Source organism: Anopheles coluzzii, chromosome 3 (genome assembly GCF_943734685.1).
Source record: "Anopheles coluzzii chromosome 3, AcolN3, whole genome shotgun sequence".
In the NCBI taxonomy this organism is placed as follows: domain Eukaryota; kingdom Metazoa; phylum Arthropoda; class Insecta; order Diptera; family Culicidae; genus Anopheles; species Anopheles coluzzii.
In genome coordinates this window covers 13198168-13221500 of record NC_064671.1, presented here as the reverse complement: position 1 = coordinate 13221500, position 23333 = coordinate 13198168, and the positions used below count along the sequence as shown (strand labels likewise).

The following is a 23333-nucleotide window of genomic DNA, read 5'->3' as shown; positions in this document are numbered from 1 at the left end:
TGACCAAGAGATCGGAGTTCAAAGATCGTAACACAGTTTGTCTTATTTGTTTTTTTTTATCTTTTTATTATATATCTTTTTGAGATAGAATATTTATGTGTTTATTTATTTATTGTACAACATTTTTGGTAAAGACCTGTCGTACCAAGAAAAATAGAATAAAACATACTTTTCACCTTCATTTAGATATCTATATAGATATCTTTTAATGAAGCCAGAATGATAGGATAACGAACGAGTTGGATTGCCAACAACATTGCTATAATGAAAATCTAATTTGAAACCTCAAATATCTTGCAAGTTTACTATTTACTACAACTAGCTTCACACTTATACGCCTAGTTGAGCTCTTTTTCGTCAGACAACACAGACGATATCAGTAATTCTTTCGTTTGGTTAATAAATATTCTGCCCGAGATTACTTTCCGCAAAACATTTCCATCTAACCCAGCGCACACACGCGAGCGCACGCGGGCAGCCGCATAACAAAGCACGCCGACATCATAAGCTACACCTCTTTGAAGTGTGCTTACCAAATTCCCGGAACTGAGATACTGATACACTCCCCGTACTCCTTCCTTGCGCTTCGCGGTCACCCAGCGCTACAACACTGGCACACCAGCAGCAGCAGCAGCAGCATCCGGGACCGGGCCACGGATCTATGATTTATTGCGTCCCGGGGTTGGCCAGGGCACGAGCACGAAAAGGGATATAAATTACATCTGGCAGTTGTGGTGAGGTCCTGTGTTGTAGCACCCCGGCATGCATGCACCGGACCGAGCATGATGATCATAAAGCTTCATCATCAGTCACGGCGGGCTTACGGGGCAGTAACCATCAACCGGTGCGAGCGCTTTCACACACACGCATACATACGCTCAACGGCTCGGCCAACCATTTGGGAGTTGCGTTACGGTTCAGTTCACGCGGGGCGTCTGGTATCAATTACATACTTTTTTTTGCCTCCCGCCAAACACGCCCCTTCCCCCATATCCCATCGACGAACCCCTTCGATGAAACTTGAAGCCAACTTCAATGAGTCTCCCCGTCCCGGTCACACACACACACGTGCGAAGGAAGCAGCATGTCTCCGAGCTAATCCCAGAACGGATTTTGGGCTGCTGAGTGCTAGGCTGGTGCCACCGGTCCGTTGATGAACCGGTGCCAAAATGACCGCTGGGAGATACGGACCTGCTGCTGCTGCTGCTATTGAAACGAAGGTAGCAAACGCTCACGGCACATCCACCGACGACGACAGCAGAGAGACGACGATCTGGTCCAGCTTCATGCAAAACTCATTAATCTCCGCCATCCGGACTGGAGCGTCCGGGCCGCTTCCTGTCTGTGTGCCGTTCGTTCTTCCTTCCACCGAAAACCACACCACGCCCGTGAAGAAATGTGGACTTTAGGAGCTCATATAATTTGATTACATCCCCGGGGTTGCAACCAGCCCTAGTAGTCCATGTGCTAAGGCTACTAACACACACACACACACACGGATCACAGCCCGAGGCGTACCCATCGTTCATCGGTTGGCCTTGGCACTGGTGATGAATGTGTTTAATGACGTGTTGCATCCTACCGTCTGCCACCGCTGGGCTGTTCTGCGCTGCCAGGACGAAGAACGCGCTCCACCTACACACGTGTGGCCGTGGGATTATCTGCCCTTTCGTTCCACCAGACACACGTCACGAAATTCGAGGTAAAGCATTGGGAGCAGCAGCAGGACAGAACCACGACTGACTGTTCACTACGACTCGGTGGAGAGGAGGACCGTTTACCGATCAGCTACGCTGAGTGCCAACCTTCACAGTCATTTGCTCGAATATTAATTATCCATTTGAGTGCGGCCGAGATTAAGTGGGATCGGGAAGAAGGTTCCTGGTAGCACTGGAGTGGCTGGAGTTTTTCGTCCCGTCCCGAGTGGCCCCGATGGCGGTGTCCTTTTGGTCAGTTTTATTGCTACTAAAAGCTAATAGGGATCATCGGGGGCTAATTTGAAACAGATCCATTCGCTCGATTAGTTGTTGTGTATTTTTTGTGATATTTTTGTACAAATTGAAAAGGAATCAAGAAGCTTCTAACTTCAAAAAGAGTAGGATGTCATTCGTTTACATAAGCAGTGGTACAGTTTCCAAAATGGCATACACAAATTTAAGTTTACATCGATTCCTGCGGGACTAAAGTTTGATTGCAAAAATTCTGGTCACTCGGGCCGTCTCCAAAGGGCGCATGTGTAAAGACTAGCGGCTGAAACAAAGAAGCATCAACGGGGATGTGTTTTGGTGGAACATCCTAATGACCCAAGGAAAAAGTTTTCCACTTTCATAAAAGTCTAATGCCATCGATGAATTTCAATACCTGGGTGGGGAAGATGAGAGGGTTTGGAAAGATGAATTTTGGATTAAAATGCTCGGAAAACTTTTCGTTCGATTGGGTTTTATATTTTCAATACAAAAATCATTTAAATTGGTGCTTTTGATGTTACAATATGTCTTTCTAATGATATAAATGCTGATTAAAATGTGATAAGTATTTCAGTTCTCAGCCATTCCCAATCATTTTTACTTGGGTGGCCTTAAATCAATTTCATATATTTCATAATATGAAACAGACGTTTTCAGGCTGTCACTTCAGTGAATCTTGTGTGACGGGATGTGAATGATATGACCAATTGGATTGTATGACCAATAATATTCTAACTAGAAATGTGGTTGGAAATGTAAGGATGCCATAGTATCCATATTCCTACAAACAAAATTTGGAAAGATGACAGTTTTATCACCAACGTACCAGAAGTTACTATCAGAACTCCTGAAAAAACCCTGTGTTCGACATTGTTTGGCACCAAAGCACCTTAAAAAAACAATCGCTTTTTACGACTAACACTTACCAAACCCTTTAAAAGCTGCATCTCACTCACCATTTGACATAGCATATCTTACACAAAACCAAACAAACCGAAACATTGATTCGATACAAAATACAACGTTCATATAACTATACAAAAAACTCCAACCAACATCGCGCGCACTCTCCATGTAGCCCGCGAAGGTACATGAAGCTGCGTCGATTGCAAAAAGTGCCAATTTGCTCCCGTTTGTCCTGCGCCACCGATGAATGGATGGAAGTCCTTCGCTCTGTTTCTGTTTGTACAGACAAGCTGCCATTGCCACTGGCAGCTGGGGTTTTCCGATGTCCATTTTCGAGGGTTTTTATTTGATTTGTGTCAGTCGCTCGGTGCATGTTTTTGTACATTTAAACATATTTTGCACCCACCGGGCGCAGGAGATGCCTGCCAACGACGCAACACCGACGCATGTAACTGAATCGATTGGTTTATATTTTTTTACGCCCCCCTTCCGCTGAGATAAACGGAAGTGTGTGCGTGATGCTGCTGTTGTTTACGTGTGGTGTTTTATGTGTTTTTTTTTGCTTTTGCTGTTTTAATGACACGTGCAAAATCGATGCTTTCGCACAATGCAATCGCTGTCGCTGTCCGGTACCGATGGATGCAGTTGGCGTTCGCAACAAAGTTTGACACGGCTGTTTGTTTTCACGTTCTCAGCTATGTACACGTGTTTCGTAGTTGTGATAAAGGAGGAGGTGATAATTGCAATGCTTTCGTTATTTTCCTGCTGAAATGGAGTTGTTTTATTTAAGAAATAGTTGTGAAGTTGATAAAAAAATGAGATATTATTGAAGAATTTAGTAGAATTACTGGGATGCAATCACTGAATCGCGAATATTTCTACAATAAGTATCGTTACTTCAAGAATATTGCAATAATATATGGCTTTGTTTTATAGTAGCAGATGATTTTTATACAAAGATGTGTTTAAAAACGACATTTTTAAAGCTGTTTTATGCTGCTAAGCCCCTAAAATTGATTGATATGAAGTTCAATAATGTTTATAAACACGTTTAAAAACAGGATTTAAGACCGGGTGTAGACGTATTTCAACTTATTCTTCACTACATCTAAAAGCTTCGTCTAAAAGCTCTGTGACCTAGTGCCTAAACTAGTAAGTGATATCATTACTTTCTACAACAGTAAGAATGTCAATAAAGCACCGACATTTATATTAAATATTAACGATATTCATATAAGTTTAATGAAGATCGTATGTACTAATCTCCCTTAAATCAGCTTTAAATTTCTCCAATTTAACAAACAAATATATATTGATCATAAATTAAAATTCTTCACGAACTATTCCCATTATTAGAGTTATCTCTGATTGCCTTTATGTCATAGATATTTTCCAATAAACGACTGCTGCGTGCTGATCGAAATCATTGACTTTAACTTGTCGGGCTATTAAAATTCTATTCAAGTGCTTCTATTTCATTCACGCCAAAGCTAATACAAACACACTTTCACTCACACATAAACACATACACATTTGAACATTGCCAAGAATAATCTCGCCCAAGTATGGATAGCACTTTTCCAATTGTTTACTCCCGAGTCGTGTACCTTCCTGGTGCCTTTTTGGTGACCCTTGGGTTCTCTGTATGTGTGTGTGTATATGTGCGATTTTTGTGTGGAATTTAAAATTAGATTAGTTTGACTCCTGATCCCGAACCACGAGGCACGAGGTGCTCGATTTATTTGTATGGTGGCTTTTCCTTTCTCTCTGTCTCTTTCACGCACACACACACACACCAAACGGCAAAACAAACGGTGGCCAATTTCCTTACGCCACGCGTAGGGTCACGAGAACGACCGAACGTACCGTGACCGTGTCCCTTCGCCTACCGCGTACCTTGGTTTCGGTTCGACCTCCGACACCAAAATGGATGATTCCCGTTTTTCCGGTGCACGTGATCGAATTAAACATTCGGGTGGCGTACTGTCGTTTGTGTTTTCTTGCGCCGGCAAAAGAAAGTTAGAACCGAATGGGCTGCCGGAATGGGCAGCAGTGCCCCGGGGGTTTCGGAAGCGCCTTCATCATAGGCACACATACACACACCCACACACACACACTGGTGATGTCAAACAATGTTCGAACGAGTGCCGTACCCGTATTTTCGTCCTTCCGAGTCATTGCTTCAACCTATCCTCGGGGGAAATACTCCAATGGCGATCCCAAGTCTAGGCGAACGGCGTCTAGTTTGCTTATGTCACCGCTGGAAGGCGGTCAGTAGTCTACCCGCTGGCCACCACCATCCCCACCAGCACCACACGAAAGCGAATGTACGAGTGGGTTGTCTAAGGATGTGTATGTGTATGCGCTAGTGAAGATTCATCGTCCTCACGGTAGGATCGATTTCATCACGCCTCGGGAATGAATCATTCATGCGGCTTGGTAAACAAGCTATCTTTGCAGAAGACAACAGTAAATGATGCCGGTGCCGAAATTGGGATGGTGCGAAGGAGTGGGTGGGAGGTGGGAGGGTGAAAATTTGAATATGTTTCTATGGTTTTTTTTGTTTGCCTTATTCTCTATGATGCGAAAAGGAAAAATTTGCCCCCGAGCGATAAGGGAGCGCCCAAAACTCGCCAACTACCCGGAGACGGAGGATTAGATAACAAGTGACAGGGACCCTTGTCGGTCGCTGTACGGCAAGGAAAGGACATCTAGCGTGTCATTGTGTGTGTGAGTTGGAACGGGCTGTCCCATTGGGAATAGTTATGTACAGAATAGCTGTTGAAAAGGAAAACAAATAAGAGTCACCGTCACCGTATCGGGAGATCTCTTGCACATTGAGAAGCAGCAGTAGCATACTGGGACACATTCCATCATAGGGATAGTGGGTAAAGGTGAACCCTAACTAGCGTGAAAATCTGTTTTTGTGACTTACTGCAATTGTGACAAAACGTTAGTGATCTTGGAGCACAAATGTTGTTTAGTTTGTTTGGTACTTTTTACACAACATATTTCCCCAACATATGAACTCAATACGATGTACTAATAGCATCACTTCATGCTCACTTCGTAGTGCGTCTGACACGCTATCAGACGTGTTTATTAAAATGGTGTTTTTCTTTCTCTCTTTCTCTCTCTCTCTTTCTTCCAACTCGCTTTGATTCATTTCGTCACGTATCTTCAATCGGATATTTGTTTTGTATGTGTCTGTGGCGTCACAAAACAAACATACAAACACCGTCTAACTGCAACGCCGCGTGATTTTGGTGCAATTGTCCAATCGGAATTCCATTGTATCAAATACCGTCCACTATTTCGTGCGGTGGACAAATAATTGACCCGGCTCAAACAACAACACGCCCCAAAACCCCAACACCCAACATCTCAACTGTAAACAAACTTCGGCAAACTCTCGAAATTCGACGCCAATCCCATACCGAATCGATATTAATGCGCAAAAACAAAACTGAAACAAAAACCAATCGAACCCAAAAATTATAACACTGCTACGATTCTTTCTGTTCATCTATTTTGTTCAAAAAACAAAACAAAAAACAAAAACGTATATGTATCTAACACAAAAACCAACTCACTCAGGAATGGAATGATATGAATTTAAGGTGGAACACATCGGAATATGGTGGTGTGCGAGATCTGCGGATACCACCGCATCGGATATGGAAACCAGATGTTTTGATGTACAACAGGTTGTTATTCACTCTTTAAATTCCTGCACCTTCTGAAAATGAAATCAAAACAACTAAATCAGAAAAAACGAGAAAATAAATCCATTACGATTTGCATAAAACTCAATCCAAACCTCCCACATTTCAGTTTTCAATTTATTTGTTTTTATGGTTTGATTTCCACAACACGTTTGCATGTTATGATTTAAGCTAGGTACAATAGTTGCTTCTAACAACTGCATTAATAATCAAATTGGATTAGAGCAAAAGAAATCTTACTTTTTTGTGTTATAGTTCAAAAGCATTTGTAAAACAATAATTCCTTAAACATTTTTAGTATTTTTTTTCTATTGCTTATTCATTTTGGCTGCTTTATTTTTCACATTTTTGTCATTCTTCTTTGATTCCAGTGAAATCATAGGTTTTATAAATTTTAAAAGCTAATATTAATTCAATTTTGTTTGGACTTTTATATGTTTTTTTTTTGCTTGCATTTATTGCGATCACTATATTATTAAAGTTTCCATAATTATTTATTAATTATTTGTTATTTTTCATTTCAATCGCATTTAGGTATATATCATTTCAATCATCCTTCCCTTCTCTAAACATAAAAAATGCACTAAATCTTTATTAATTAAATACATTTCTAACCAATTGTTGCGATTTCTATAAACAAATCCCACAACTTTAAACTAAACTTCTTTCATCTTCTTTCCCTTAAACAAAAAAAAAACAAACGAGAACAACCGTGCTGGCAGTGGCAATGTACTCATCATTACCGTATATTTATATTTTAGTGCTGATGAAGGCTTTGATGGCACATACCCGACAAACGTAGTCGTACGCAATAATGGTTCATGTTTGTATGTGCCACCAGGAATCTTCAAATCAACATGTAAAATAGATATAACGTGGTTTCCATTTGACGATCAAAGATGTGAAATGAAATTTGGTAGTTGGACATATGATGGTTTCCAGGTAAAGTTAAATGCTTTCAAACAACAATTTCGAAAAAAACAAAACCAAACAAACAAAACTATGTACAGAATTTCTTTAACATACATACACACACACACGCGCCACCCTTGCAGTGGCATAGCTCAAAACCAAACCTGTAACAAGCGTAACTGCTAGACTTAACTTACAATTAGGTTATGGTGTTAGAGCCAATAATACTATCGCGTTCTTGAGGAACAGTTTGGTAGCCCAGCTAGTAGAATGGTATCGGATGGTGGGAAAATCCAACTTACTGGTGCCGCTTTATTCCGATGAAATAGGAATATCTGCGTAAGTTGAATTTTCCGCTACTCTGAGCGATTCTGTTATTTTCATTTCTAGAAAGTCATTCAGTGTATTGGCTGTTATTTTTAGTTTGCAGTTTACGTTGGTAAAACACACGCGGGCAGGGTTTAGCTTACCGGCAACTGTAATCTATCAGCTGCCGAATGCTTCTAGATATTTCTTATAGATATTTTTTATAGATAAGATGTTTGATGGATTAGATAATTATTTATTTTTGCTTTTTGTTTAGCTGTTTATTGCACCCAACCTCTTCTAATCGAATAGATTATTTGCGACATTAGTGCAAACAAATTCAAACACTCACCCTGTAAAATCTTCAATTAACTTTAGATCAAATCTCCGGGCATGAAATTGCCTCATTGAAGACATTAGTCTGGTGCACTAGTTTTTATTTCCACCTTTACATTCCAGCCACTCACATGAGCTGCTTTTCTTCTGATCAATCCTCTCTCCTAACTTGTGCTCTTCTAGTGATTGTGTGTGTGCAATTCTAGCAGTCATTTCCTCGCTTTATCAAAATACCAAGACTTCCCGTTGTTGCAAACCGTAGTGGCAGCTTGATTAGCGTAACCATCTTCTATTGCTAAAGCTTTACTTCCCCTTTATTTTTGTGCCACTCCTCCCATACAGTTGTCCATCATTTGGGAGACTAGTTTTCCACCCATTTCTGTGGTTGTAATGTTAGAATATGTGTGTTTGTGTTTTACCGAGTGTTTAATTTTTTAAAGAATTGATTTCGTGTTAACAGATAAGCTGTCGGCTTACCTTATGTTTTACCTTATTTTATTAAATTTTGAAACATGGTTTGTTGCTTTGGAAAAGCGACATAAAGTAAAACAAGTTTCTGCTTTCTAAGTTCATGTCGTGAGATGGTAACATTAATTTTGTGTAAAAAGGAAACAAAAAGCATCAATTCCTAACTGCAAAAAATGTTCCATTTTATACCAAAAAATCCTCATTTAAAAATAGTCATCATGGCATGAACTTATGAGCTGTAACGCCCTCACAGGTAGGAACTAGCAGGAAAAACATAAATAAAAACATACACGCAACATTCCGGCCCACCGAGCGCCAGTGACCGTCGAAGACTTTTTTGAATATTGTTCCCGTGTTGGCGAATGGCCACCCGCAGCGTGGACAGCAATGGCTCTCCGTGCCAGTCCGTTGCGGGGGAGGGATGTAGTGTTGAGTGGGCTTCGCTATGTTGTTGATGCACCGTAGCACAGCCGTACCATCGTAATCAATGATCGTTGGCGTCATTTGACAAGCATCGGGAACAGCTTCAAAAAACTCTTCGTCGATACGGTTTCTTCAAGGGAGGAACAACACAAGAAGCAGAATTGAAGAACCAAACCAAACCATCATACGAACTATCGAATGATAATCATACCATTCCCATTCAGTAGCACTGAGATCCTGAGTTGCTTTTAATAACATATTCATAAGTAATTATGAAAAGCAGAAACAGAAGAAGAAAAACATAGCCCTTAAAAATCACATACGCATGAAGCAAAAGCTAATACAAAAATGACTCTCGGTGATGCTTTACGGTGGTAGTATAAAGGTTTAGTCGTCGAACATCAGTAAACCAACAAACAGACAACAAAGCAAAACGACAAAGATCGAGCAAAACAGGAGCAAAACACATGTGTTGTGCGTGTTGTAGTACATTAATGCCTTTCTTCTACAGCAAATCTATTAAGCTGGAAAGCTTCCGTGAGCCGATTTTAGTTCATAAACAATCAGTCGGGCACAAAGCAAAGTGCTGCGATAACAAAGTGCAACAAATCATTTAACAGTGAGCCTATACATTACAAGACGGCGATCCAGGAGAAGCCAACACAAAGCAGCGTTTCTGAAACCGTTTTCAGATTATTACCTTATTCTAAATAATAGTGTTTTACTTGCTACTGTTAAATTACACTTTTTATTTTTACTGAGCATTAGGTATAAGTTGTGTGATTGGATTGATTATAGTGACGCTTTCAGTTTTTATCAGTCTCAGTACCGCTGCATGTCACTGCTGATTTGGGCAAAAAAAACATTTAAACTAATTTTGTTAAATTTAATCATTTGAAAACTAAATTCATTTAAATATAATTCTATTTTAAATTTCCTAAAAAAACAACATTTTATGATTTCGTGTGAATTTATGTATTTACATTAGTGTTCTTTGAATTTAGTTGTTGATTAATACTCGAATTTAGTTTAATGCGCTAGAATTTTTTTTTTCCAATTTTTTCTGAGTTGTATTTTAGTTACCAGAATCTAGCGCATTATGTTTAATGATTAGAAAAGCTTTTAACTCGTTTAATGTGTGTTTTATTTTTCAAGTGAATGTTAGCTAGTACACGTGCGTGAGTGTAACCGTAGGCTTTTGTGCGTATCGGGCTTCCAACACAGATCTAGCGCTATACAATGCCTACCATGACTACCAACCACACACAGGAACAGCAAGCGTTCGACTGGCACAGCTGGCCAGCCGTGTGTGCCTCCACACAGCAGAAACACTCTTCTCTCCATTAATTAACCCCCCCCCCCCCCCCAAACCCGTCCGTAACTAATGCCAACAAACGTTGTTTTCTTTCATGACATTACAGTTAGACTTGCAGTTGCAAGATGAAGCAGGTGGAGATGTCAGTAGTTTCGTGACGAATGGTGAATGGGATCTTCTAGGTAAGGCACCGTTACTAAAACGTAGCTTAAATCGATAACAAAATTGCGAATCACTGGAATCTGGAATGTGGACTAAGGAATGTGGAATTGTACGGAATTCGGAATCGTGGAACTTGTAAACAAACATGTAAACATCCAACCACACGCTCATGCAATTTGGTTCAAACGCAAAATTGTACTTATCATTCCATCCGATCTATTTGGCCGGGTTTTGCTAAACCATTTGGACAATTCCAACAAAAAAAAAAAAACAAAAATCTTTCGACCGTTGAATGCTAATGTAGCGAATTGAATTGGTTCAATCAAAATCAGAAGAAGAAACGAAATAACAAAAAGCCAAACCCGAAAGGAAGTTCGTATCATCCATCCGTAAAAGCTCAAATGGCTTCACATCACATCATGCTTTCGCAGTACATTAGCTTGCAAGAATCTCATTAGCATTTTGGACATATCATGCCATACTATTGCACATTGATTAAACCAGTATCCATTAAAATAGTCGTACATTTGATCTTATATTTTTTTCTTAAGTCACTTATGTTTTCTGATTTGTTTTTGCTGCTGTAATCCGTTAGAAGTAACGAGAGAGAGAGATAGAAAGAGAGCATGTGATGAAGTATTTGTTGAAGATTAAACAATTTTGACACATTTTCCAACATATTTTTGGGAACTGACACTTTGGGACATTTTTGTCATCTCTCCAATATAGTCTACAACATTTCCTAACCATTGCGATTGGTATCGGCAGTCCCCTGTTATGCTCGTTGAATTGTAACGGGACCGCTCTAGCTTGTCTCTAGCAACATGCAAAGATCTGTTTTTGACAGTACAGTAAGCTCGTCCCACCCTTGCATAGACCCATCGGTGGAGATGACCAAACGAATTCTTGAGCTTATTCCGTTTCGTTTCCTGGCCGCTGTTCTGCTGATGACAGATTTCGATTTGCATCAAACTCAGAACGTTCCTTTGGGTGGGCACACTCGGGATGAACGAAACAAATAGACTTTTCCCTGTTCGATAAGGACGAGCAAGGCAGATTGTTTGGAGCATTTTTTCTTCTTGTTTTATCATTGCTAAAAGCATTTACAATTGACCTGATACTCACATCAAAGCCATAGCCTGTAAGGTGTCGTTCCGGCAAACTGTACGATACTAAGATTGGAAATTGATTTCAAAATATTAAACTAACTTAAATTCATTACACATTGAAAGCTCTTACAAGCTCAAATCAACCTTTTCTAAAACAGAAATATCTATCCATCGTCGGCACTTCACGATGGAAGAAGAAAATTTCAGTTTTCTTTTTATTGTTTGTCCTATTTTTGGAAAATCTAATATTGTCACAAAATTGGTTCAAATTAGCCAAAAAAATACAACTGCACTTTACAAACAGCGACTAAACACTGAACGAAGCATTGGAACGGATGTGATGAACGAGTACAGAAATCCCGGAAATGATAATGTAACCGCACCACGATCTAATCAGAGCCAACGTAAAAATTGCCCTAATCAGAAAACCGCATTAGAGGATCTCTTTCGTTTTGCCTATTTTTTTTTTGGAAGCCATATTAAGTTAGCCGATTCTGTTTCCAAAAAAAAAGCAACAAAACTAAACTCAAAATCGCTAAACACCCGATAACTGCACCCGCTAAAAATGCATAACGCAAATGAAACGAACAAATCAACAACAAACAAAAAAATCAGCCCTACGCATTAAAACTACGCTTATGCACAAATAGTTCGAACACCTTCGTGTACTACCCCCCTACCGAACGGGTTGAGCCACGGGCGCCGGGGCTTTCCCTCTCCTGGGGGGAAAGTATCGAAAGCGAAACCGAAAGGCCAACAATGCACGTTTTACATCGAAACTGCCCTCACCCCCTTATGCGCACGCCTCAACCCAATGTCGCGTCGCGTGCAGTTTGGTGCTGAAACGTTGCGTCCCCTCTACCCCAAAATGTTGTCGGGCGGGGCCTTGCAAGAAGGACATCGCAGTGGTGTCCTCCGGATGGGGGAAACCCCTCTGGCGGTGCTTTCCGCACACCTAGCCGAACGTGCGCGCCGGCGAACGTGATTCAACTCCGGCAGGGCTAGTCGCGACACACGAAGATTGCGCCATTCGTTTACGCGCGTTATCAATCGTCACGAAACCACTGTTGTCTTCGGAAACCCCACTCTCCTCCAAGCAAATCCTCACTGCGCCCAGAAAAGTCGTCACGGTCAGCGACTACGCAAAAGAAGATGCGGGGCGCACGGCGCTCGTTTATAGCAGAAGACTGACGGTTCGGAGACTGTCGGTAAGTAGTACTCCCAACACATACACACGAAACAGAGCAATCGTAGTAGGTCAGCTATATCGAGCTCGACCCGTACACCTCTTCCCCTCGAAACGCAAGCGAATGTCCCGGTAACAAAGCTCTGGACACGCGCGCACCAGCAGTAGTAGGTCAAGCGAAACAGTGCAGTTACGGAGGACGACGCCGGTTTGGAGGAATTTGCCCTCGATCTGTTGATAATCAGTTTAGCATATGTTCTTGTTTTCATTTCAGAATCCAATTCACATAAGTAACCCTTTGTCCCCCTTCCCACAACAAAAGCCCCGTATAGAAAGAAAAAGCTCTGAGAAACAGCTCTCCATACTCAAAATTACTATCCGCCGGTGGTTTTTTTGTGTGGTGACGGTGGTGGTAGCTCATCTGATGAAATGTTTCGTTCTCACACCATGCAAAGTGCAACTACGCTTAACATGTTATAAGTTATTTGAGATTAATAAGATAGGAAAATATTGTTTGAAGAAAGAAATTGTACTCAATTCGTTGTTTTGTAGGAACTAGAAGACTGGGAGAAATTAAGCTACCATAAAGCTTCACAAGGGTTTTTTTGACATGTCAACTACTTGCTATTAGTAGTCATAGTATGACAGTTTCCATAAATGCACTCAATTTTTAAAAAAGCTCTCTTTTGATCCACAAAATTAGCGCATTGACAGCGGTGGGATTCGAACCCACGCCATTTCTGACTGGTGCCTAAAACCAGCGCCTTAGACCGCTCGGCCACGCTGCCTCCATATCACATCAAACGTATAAACACCGTTTGGTTTGCTTTGATTTTTCTTCCAACATAAATTCCTTTCTCCCGTGCGCAAAATCCATCCAGACTTCCGCCCTGGGAGTTTCAACGATTCATTTAACAATTTGCTAACTAATTGCCATAATCGTTTAAGACAAGATAGAGGGCCTTCGCTTTTATCGATTGCCGTTAGCCTTCGCTTCGGCGAGCGCTCCCGGACGCCCCCGGACACGGACATCCATCCCGGATATCGGTGCTTTTGCTTTGCCAGACACAAGTTAGCCAGGCACTCGCTTTTGCATAACCTCAGCCAAGATGCCATTAACTATTAACCGCGCCCGAGAGTCTCGTTTCCTTCCTACCTTCTTTCCTTCTCCTGCCCGCACCGTCTCTTGGGTGGAGGGAAAGAATGCGAGATACTGTTGCTTTGGCCGGCGTGATTCGCCCGGCCATGGCTCTCCCTTTGTTTATTACGGCCCATCAGGATGGGGAATAAATTGAACCTTTGTGCAGGACATTCCACAACAAATCCTAACCTCACTTTGGTTCACAGGCGGTTATTGATCGAGGAGCCCGGCCGGATTTGTCCGGAACCAGTGGGAAAGGGCCCACCCAACGGCGAAGAGCTAATGAAGTGGCTCAAACACACACACCTAGCAGAATATGCAGCCGGATCAAGCTTTTGTGTTAGGGGATGTGTCTGTATGTGTTCCAGGGATTGTATCTGTACGGAACTGAGACGCCCTACCATCCCACCCCTTTCCCTGGTCTCAGCCCCGGTTATGAATCGTTAAAACATGCAAAGTGATTAAATTTATTACGAGAACCCTTTATCACAAATCCCACACCGGGCGCTCTTGGGCAAAGGGACAGGAAGTATGTTGTTGAATGGAAAACTTTGTCCCATAACCGTCCCCCGTGGTGGCTGGAAAGGGGGAGGAGGGCGGTCAGGGCGCGAAGGTAAGCACGCTAAGTCGGTGGTAAAGAAAACATTCAGCGCACGAAAGGACATTAAACTTAATTCCTCCAAAAGGATGCAGAGTGTGGTGGTGTACGCCGTCCCGAAGGGTTTTGCGGGTTCGTTGTCTGAAGTGCCGGGGTGCCGACGGGCACGTGCCAACCACTGAGCCACCGAGCCCAGTGGGTAGGTGTAGCACTGTGCGCTCGTATGTGAGGTGTGAGTTTTGCAGCAGCACAGGTCGGATGTGTGCGCGTCGACTCCAACCAGGACGGGCAAGATTAAATATTCAATAACCACGCCGGAAAAGGATCACAACTAATTCAATTAATAGCTGTCCAAAGGTGTAACTGTCCCATAAATGGATGAGAAAAACGGTTGCAAACATTAGCTTTTAAGATGGATGGGCTTTGCGGGGCAGATTTTGGTTTCGTTGCGAGGCGAACGAGCTAATGAGCAAAACTTATAATGGAAGCGTTACTTTTGGAAGCCAAAGCCATTACAGGATTGTGAGTTTGGCAGTGAAGATAAATGAGAGAGAGAGAGAGAGAGAGAGAGAGAGAGAGAAATAACGTACGAAAGTAGGAGAGTTTTTATTGGAGTAGCGGGTTAGGTTGTATTCTTTTATTTTCCATTTGTGTAATTAATAATCACTTAGAGATTGGTGCATCAGTAAGAAGTTGATATCATTTAAAAGTAATAGTTTACTCATTAATTTGCTTACAATTTATGAGCAGCAAAAACTGCTACAGATGAAAAACAGCTACTAAGATACTAAGACATCTGTAGCATCATTTTATAGCAAAAGAGCTTTGAGAGTAATTCTACCATTTATTTGTTGAAATGTTAGTACATTTTTCTTTCTTTTGGTCATCCATTTCATCCCTCAGTCTTCATTCCATAATCAATCATAATTCCATTAATTGACCCGTGCTACCGAAACGAAGAAAAAAAAACAACCAACATTCCAGTGGAACGGAATATGTTTTTACCAAAGGTAGTCACATGACCTGGTTTTGCCATAAAAAATAACCATAAAAAAACCACGCACACGCTTCTACCATAACTTGTCGAATGGTAATGAAATGGAATTACTTTAATGCCGTTTTTCGCTGGAAGCAGTGCGTTACATTCGCGTTTTGCTCCAATCAATCGACGATCATGTTCGTGTTGATTATCATAACCGGAATGGAAACAAATTCGAATACCTTTTGCCCTATAAATGCTGTTTAAATGAGAGAAATGCAGTGCAATTAATTTTACCATCAAATTTCAAAATCTTACCATAACCTAACAAACAAACAAAAAACCACATCATTCATCCCCTCCTTCGTGTCGATCTTCAAATTCGTCTGTGTTTGATGGGATGGGATTTTGCGCCCACGCATTTGTGCAGGCGTTCCCGGCAAGCGTAACGAAATCTACTACAACTGCTGTCCAGAGCCTTACATCGACATCACCTTCGCCATCATCATCCGAAGGCGAACGCTGTACTATTTTTTTAATTTGATCGTACCGTGTGTGCTGATTGCGTCGATGGCACTGCTAGGATTCACCCTGCCACCGGACTCCGGCGAAAAGTTATCATTAGGTAAGTGCGAGAAAGAGAGAGGGGCGCGGTATTGGATGCGATTTGGTAAGCTGGTTTGGTTGAATATCGTTTACATTACTAATACTTATACCAATCTTCTACTGACTGTTAGACAGGTAATGAAATTTTTTATGTTTAAAACTACATCTTTACATTCCAGGCGTAACAATTTTATTATCACTGACTGTATTTTTAAATATGGTTGCTGAAACAATGCCAGCCACATCGGATGCTGTTCCACTTTTAGGTATAATCTCAATGTTTAATGTTCGCTTTGCTAATGGTTTGCTTATTTTATCCCATTGCTTATCTTAGTTTTATCAAATGTGTCAAATGTTCGGTGCTAATAGCTCACTTCACTTCTTCACTTTCAGGCACATATTTTAACTGCATCATGTTTATGGTTGCATCATCCGTTGTTTCGACAATTCTAATTTTAAATTATCACCATAGAAATGCGGACACACACGAAATGTCTGATTGGGTAAGTATTGGCTACACGCCTTACCTCTATGTAGAATCGCTAGTGCCACACTCTCCTTATATGCTATGCACAGGCCAAAAAGTGTGGGTGGGTGGAAGTGCAAAATCGGAATGCCGCAAATCATACGGAGCAAAAGTCATTCTAAATGAAGTGGCATGCCGTGCATTGTCGGAATGACCCCGAACACGTTCAACGGTGCTTGCTTCCCCATTCCTGTAGAGAGGTCTGCGATGGCCAGAAAAGCACCATTTTCGGCACCTGCAAAGGGTAGTACACGGCACGGTTTAATGAGAAACGTTGTATGAGTTTTGCGAGTTCTTAACCTCCAGTGAGCGCCGTTGCGAATATCGCTTCGAGTGCAGTTTGCAAACGCAAGTAGCGGCTGAGCGGTGGTGGGGTCCTTTTTAAACCCCTTTGCGATATTCCATCCCCATTCGGTGTGCATTGTTGGGCTGACCGCATTCGAAAGCACTTGACAGCGTGATGGATTCTGTGCAAACCGTACTCACCGGTGTATGGGAACATGTGAATCGACACACTGCCTCCCCCCCGCAGAAACCGGGCGACACAATCTCTACCGACGTTGGGCCGAGATTGCGCACACTATCGTTTGGGTAAAACCGTGGGGAAACAATTGCTACGAAACGGTACCTTACGATCTGACTTCTGGCTGCAGCACTGGGACGTGTCTATCGGTACGCGTACCTGACATTGGCAGCCTTCACCGTGCGTGCGAACCGTCTCCGTAACGAACTGTCGGCTTTGAAATGAACTGCAAATTAACAACCGGCATCTTTCCGGTTCAATAAGTCACGATTGGATGAACATTCTGCCTGGGTGAAGCTGAAGGTTCAGCGAGCTTGGGTTTTAGCTTTTGAATGGTGGTTTCGATAACTGAGTTGTTATGCCAAATGTTTATGAAGTGTGTAATTAATGACTGTCGCTAACTCGCCACAAGAAATGTAATTTAAATTTTGGCTTGAAATCTTCTTTTCAGTAAGTTTCTGTCATAGCTCCTAGGGTTTATTTTCGATAACATTTTTGTAATTTTCATTGTTTTGGATTTTGACGATTGTGTACAGGTGATCTCTGAGATACGCTATTGATGTCAGGACACTCGTGATTGTTGGAATTTTTGTACGTTTGTAGAATATTGCAGTTTTCAGTCAAACTCCTATATCCTATAATTTTTAGCTTGGTGGTTAATTAATTAAATTTGGCCACTAAATTATTTGATGTGACAGCGTCTGAAGACAACTACTGGTATTCCCCAAAACATGCCATGAGACCACCTGGACTACATACACTTTGATTCTGGATTCCATCACCAGATCTCTTTAATTCACGTTAGGATAAATGTAAACAACACCGTGTTTTCGAGCAGGTACTCGAATTTAATTTAATAAATAATCTAGACTGAAAATTGCAGACTAGTTTTATGTGTGGCTTTGTATGGAGTGTTTACATGATTTCAGCCTCCAACTGTCAAACTGCATACAAAAAACTGACTAGAATCGTGAAGGGACCCATTATTAGAAATCTACTTAGTTCTTCCGGCCAAGATTGCCATTAAGTATAGATTTCAATGAGTAGAGAACATAATTTCGTACCCATTATCGCGTAAGATTTCACACTAATGTAAACAATTATGAAATTTAAGTATGGAAATATAAGAACTAACTAACTAGTAAGGTAAATCAAGGGCAAGTTTGTGTTATTAACTGAAGCATCAAGGCAGTAAAATCATAGACCATATCTTTTGCACGCTTTTGAACTTTAAAGTAAACATGAGACAGCTTGACATTGGTAACTTCATAAAATTAGAACCATTTTCGAGCAAAATTAAATGAAAAAAACTTCTCAACGCTTTATATTTGCCTATTGAAGATATATTGAGTAGTTAACGTAGTTTATTAGAATGTGATTGTGGTTGGTTGAAACGATTGACGATTGACCAAGATGAACTAGATCTTTGGAGGTTAGATGTTCATACTTATTTTGCGATGCTAGGCGCTTTGATTCTACTAATTGGCCATCGGGTGAATGGCCATTGGTAAGATACTGTGATGCAACATTCTACAAAACACTTCTTTATAGGAATGGTGTATAAAATTTTTGTTTTCCATACACAAAAGATAAACTCACAACAACTCATCTTTATATCCGTTTCATTGTAAAACAAACAAACTTTTGCCTCTAGACTCTACGCCGCAAGCCTTGAGAAAGCTTCAAGACTCTTTAAGAGACAAACATTGGAACGAGTCTATTTCACTGTTTCATTCCTGCCAACACACACACATACTCTCTTGGTGTTAGCAGATGATTTTTTAATGCCTCTCTAGCATATTATACGATCCTTCATTGCATTTACTTTCTATCTCTTAACGCTTCGCGACAATATATCCTTTGCGCCCTTTCATGTTTCATGCACCACATTTCTCGCTAACCGAACTGTTTTTATGTGCGGCTTTCGTTGTTGTTATTGTTACCAAAAGAAAGATGAGAGATTTATTTATCACTGTATACAATGTTTTTTTTTGTTTAACAGCTGCTAGGTACTGGCTATATTTTCCTTCACGAAAAAGGGAATCTTCACTCCCTATTCGCTCAGCCCGCGCAAGCCAGTCGGGACCGTCACTTCTTCGCTGCTCGTAAAAGTCAAAAATTATACCTTCCCGTGACGATACCGTCGAAAAAAAGGGATGACAACGGACAAGGGCTGCTAAAATATGCCCTTCCCCCCTTCCCAGCCTGTCCGTTGATGAAAGCAAGGATGATAACGCGATCCGTGTCATCCAGTCCGTCGCTTTCTCTCTTTTGGGCGTTTGTTTTGTTCTTCGCTGCCTTTCACCAGCAACGCACAAGCATCCGCTCGCATCCCGCAGCCCACCTAGTAAATGGGGTTTTGAAAGACAGTTTTCGTCATGGCGATCGGTTTTCCCCTTCACATCGAGCCCTTTTTTCACGTCGTCGTGTCAGTATGATAGATAAGGTACGAGATAGCTGTCAACGGTAACGTGCGATGAGTCGCTCCCGCCATCGCGCCACTTTCTCGGCAGTTTTCGGTTTCGCCCTTTCGTCACCTTTCAACCTTGCCAGGGCCAGCCCGGGCCCGGGAAGTAGATCTCATCAAGAATCGCTCTCGTTGTAGTACCGAAGGAGCAACAACAAAACGACACCAAAAAAGTTGGGGGCAAATCATAAGCAGCAGCAAACGCTACGCTGCCATCCGCCGCCTCTTCGTGCACCGAACGCAACGCATGCTTGGATTATTTAAAATCATATTAGATACACAAACAAACCGCGCGGCTTGAGCGATTATTTATTCAAAGCACATCCCCCACGTGAAGGATGATGATTTCCTCGTCCTGCTCCTCCTGCCCTGCTGCCCCAGATCCCCTTTGCACGGGCGCGGGCTAAACCGGAAGTGGAATGTGCAAAATTCCACGAGCACGTTATCTTGAGCGTGGAAAATCCTTGCCCAGAGGGAAGGATGCCCCCCCTGTCGCCGATCACCAGGCCGGGCCGTGTCGATGATGCGCCCGGCACGGGTGGAAGGCAAACGGATGGATGATTTTCGGGAAAATTCTTAAACAAACTGTCGGTGGTGAAGTTAAGGCGTTAGGCGTCGTGTGTCGGCGTGTTGTCCGGGACAACGAGCGCTTTAAGCTACGATATTGAAGCTGAAAGCTTTTGCGCAACCAAACACACGCACACACGCATGCCGTGCTTGACGCGTGTGACGAAATATTCAATCGCCTCAAACGAGATCTCGCCGTAATCTGAGTGGTGAGCGAAACTTGTCGAGTCCTTCCATTTCTTTGTACATCTTAGTTCTAGTTAGAAGAAGCAAAAACCTACAAAATTCATCTCGTTCCACGTGTTTCCACGCGGTGCAGCTTTCGCGCAATTCTTAACGTCCAATTTCTGGGGCGCGTTGCGAAGCAGCCACCGAGTGCTTCCCCATTTTCGTTTATGAGAATTTTATGAGAAAGTTTATTAAATTCATTACGCTTCCTGCTAGAGCACATTGCCGCGACATAGGCAGGTCACGTCGGGCGTGTGTTACTTGTGAAAGAAGCAACAAAAAAAAACTTGGAACCCCAACCGGGAGGCACCCATATGTTGGGAAAATCATTACGCGTACTTTTTGTACGCTCCCTTTGCTCCGTTTGTTGGCTTCCCCATCAGTCGCTTAATTTAATTTATCTGCGCCAACGAGCGATGCCAGATGCCTGTAAGTGGGTGGAAATTGGGTGGTGGGAGTGGTAGTTTTGATGCTGATGAAGAAAACACTTGCCGGAAGGTGGAGCGCACGGTTGCAACAGATCGGTTCTGGTGCGAGATACTATATTAAGTACGTTGGCAATTGGGTGGCGAACAAAGCCAGGTTGACTTTAAAGCTAGGAGGGCACACAAGTGACAATTTCGTAATTTAAAGTAATGTTGTCTACTATACTAAAATCTCCTTCATTTCCACATTTCACTTGCAGGTTAGAGTCATATTTTTATACTGGTTGCCATGTATTTTAAGAATGAGTCGACCCGGTAGAGACTTATCGATGGAATATCCACCAACGCCAACGTCGGACAGTTCCGAGCGGAAAGCGCACATACAGGACGTCGAGCTGAAGGAGCGGTAAGTGCAACCCTTCTGTGACGTTGGTCAATTTATTTCCTGCTCTAATTCTTCACTCCACTTCGTCGCCAACCAGATCATCGAAGTCCTTACTAGCGAACGTATTAGATATAGACGATGACTTTCGTCACAACTGTAGACCATTGACCCCTGGAGGTACACTGCCACATAATCCAACATATTTCAGGACTGTTTACAGGTAAGCTTTACTAACACAAAAGCAGGACGTCAACAAAAGCCTGTTCTCACTCAATTATTGCCTCTCTGGCTTTGTTTCAAGCAGCAGTGATGATGGAAGCATCGGACCGATCGGAACTAATCGAATGCCGGATGCGATAGCGCCACCACACACGTGTTTCACATCCTCTGCTGATTACGAACTAGCTTTAATATTGAAAGAGATACGTTTTATCACCGACCAGGTAGGCATGCAACCACATCCCCATCGCATCGTTCGTTCATCTGCTGTTGCTCTCCCCGTATGTTTCACCCGCAAACCCCAAATCCCCAAAAGTGAGGGGTAGAATGGAACGCACAAAAGCTGCCCTGAAACTTCAATGTCATCCTTGCGGCTGCTACAATTAAAGCAGCTCATTGTCACTTTCACCACTTTTGGTCACCGTTTTTTTGTTGTTGTTGTGCACACACACAATCCGTTTCGCTTTTCTCCTCCGTCGAACGTTTGATCATCAATAATGCCACACTTGGCTGTACCTTGCGCCCTCTCTCTCTCTCGTTATTTGGCACGAAGGTGCCTGACAAACGAGGGTCCTGTGTTGGGGTTGGAGTTCGCTTACTTGCGCCGCGCATCTTCCTGCCTTTGGCGCGCCTGATAAATGGAAGGTTGTCGGTTAAGGTTAGGAAGATTGATGTTGTTTAAAGAACTGTCCTTTGCTTCCCTTTCCCGGGGAGGAAGTGGCTCAGGCACCCCGAGTGGGTGCTTCCGGTTTTCGGTGGTTTAAAGGCGACAAAACCCGTGACCGTGGCGATGTTTGCTGCCGGGTGGGCAAACCGGTACCGATAACCATCTATCATTAATTGGTCAATCGATCAACCGGAACCTGGTCGTTCGTGCTGGTTGGTTGGTCGCCTTCGATATCGTTCGCCTGTGAGAGCGAAAGTAGAAGTTCGCCCTCGCATGATGCATCATGTGAAACGAGCTTTAAGCTTAGTTTAAAAGACGGAACGGGGAAAAAATACTTGTAATTTAAGTAGTATAACTAAAGCGGCTCGGGACAGTCCCATGATACACGTTGTCAACTCGAACGACTCAATTACATGCCCGCCATGGGTTCAAGCCTAGAGCAAACTGTCCCCCCGTAGCAAGGATTTGACTTATCCGGAAACGTGGTAAAGAATTACGTCTCGAAAGCTTGTATAGGCCTCGGGCTTGTCCTCGTAGGATAATATCCCAAATAGAACTAAAGCGGGCACATTCTGTTTTCACGCGTACCAGTAAATTAAAGAAGGAGTCTAGAATTGATAAAACATAAAACAAATATTTTTCGTTTGGTAGTTTTGCATTTTCAACCCATCCTTAGAACGTTCTAGACTTTTTTTTTTATTTGAGGTTTCTGTTCAAAATATAAATTTGACTTGGGTTGACTGACATTCCCGACAGCTTATAATAATGAAGGTATTTCTGGATGGGAGTCATTACAGGATCAGATCTCTAAGTAGTCACATTTTTGCACTATAACATTTTTACTGCACCCGTAAGACAAATCCCAACCACTTTAGCTTTCCGAGTGCGTACATCGCCGTATAAAAGTCTTGAGTCTCAATTCAAAACATTAAAAAAACCCTGAAATTTAAAAGTAAATAATGAGAAAATGGAGAAGTTGTGTTCTCAGGCCGTACTTCAGTAAATACATACTTTTTGTCACTATATCTAATACTTTTTTGTGCACTTTCCCGACACTAGGAGACATTTGTGTCGCACTTGCATGTGATGTGTATCTTCCAAGTAATGCCGTAATTCTGTACAGATTTTTTTGAAAAAATTATCAAGTGATGTAGTAAACTTATTACTAGGATATCATTCTTGTGAAA

At 42.1% G+C, this 23333-nt stretch overlaps 1 protein-coding gene, 1 long non-coding RNA gene and 1 other non-coding gene across 4 annotated transcripts in view; 1 reads left to right on the top strand and 2 right to left on the bottom strand.

The window, feature by feature from the left end:
- The window catches only part of LOC125907550 (uncharacterized), a 275982-nt gene that overhangs the window by 238481 nt on the left and 14168 nt on the right, over positions 1 to 23333 (bottom strand). The window contains exon 1 of one of the 2 annotated variants that reach the window (XR_007452768.1): positions 7621 to 7638. The exons of the other annotated variant lie outside the window; for it this stretch is intronic. This is a non-coding gene — a long non-coding RNA (uncharacterized LOC125907550). Of the gene's footprint in view, positions 1 to 7620; positions 7639 to 23333 lie in introns of those variants that run through there. 2 annotated transcript variants of the gene reach the window in all.
- Positions 1 to 23333, top strand: part of LOC120955230 (neuronal acetylcholine receptor subunit alpha-7-like) — an 83940-nt gene that overhangs the window by 59579 nt on the left and 1028 nt on the right. The window contains exons 6-14 of the mRNA XM_040375910.2: positions 6471 to 6580; positions 7360 to 7540; positions 10465 to 10540; positions 15964 to 16158; positions 16319 to 16405; positions 16533 to 16642; positions 21136 to 21281; positions 21358 to 21480; positions 21565 to 21703. Of these exons, the coding sequence (XP_040231844.1) occupies positions 6471 to 6580; positions 7360 to 7540; positions 10465 to 10540; positions 15964 to 16158; positions 16319 to 16405; positions 16533 to 16642; positions 21136 to 21281; positions 21358 to 21480; positions 21565 to 21703 (1167 nt within the window). The remainder of the gene's footprint in view (positions 1 to 6470; positions 6581 to 7359; positions 7541 to 10464; positions 10541 to 15963; positions 16159 to 16318; positions 16406 to 16532; positions 16643 to 21135; positions 21282 to 21357; positions 21481 to 21564; positions 21704 to 23333) is intronic.
- Positions 13524 to 13603, bottom strand: Trnal-uag (transfer RNA leucine (anticodon UAG)). Its single transcript has one exon. It is a non-coding gene; the product is annotated as a tRNA-Leu (tRNA).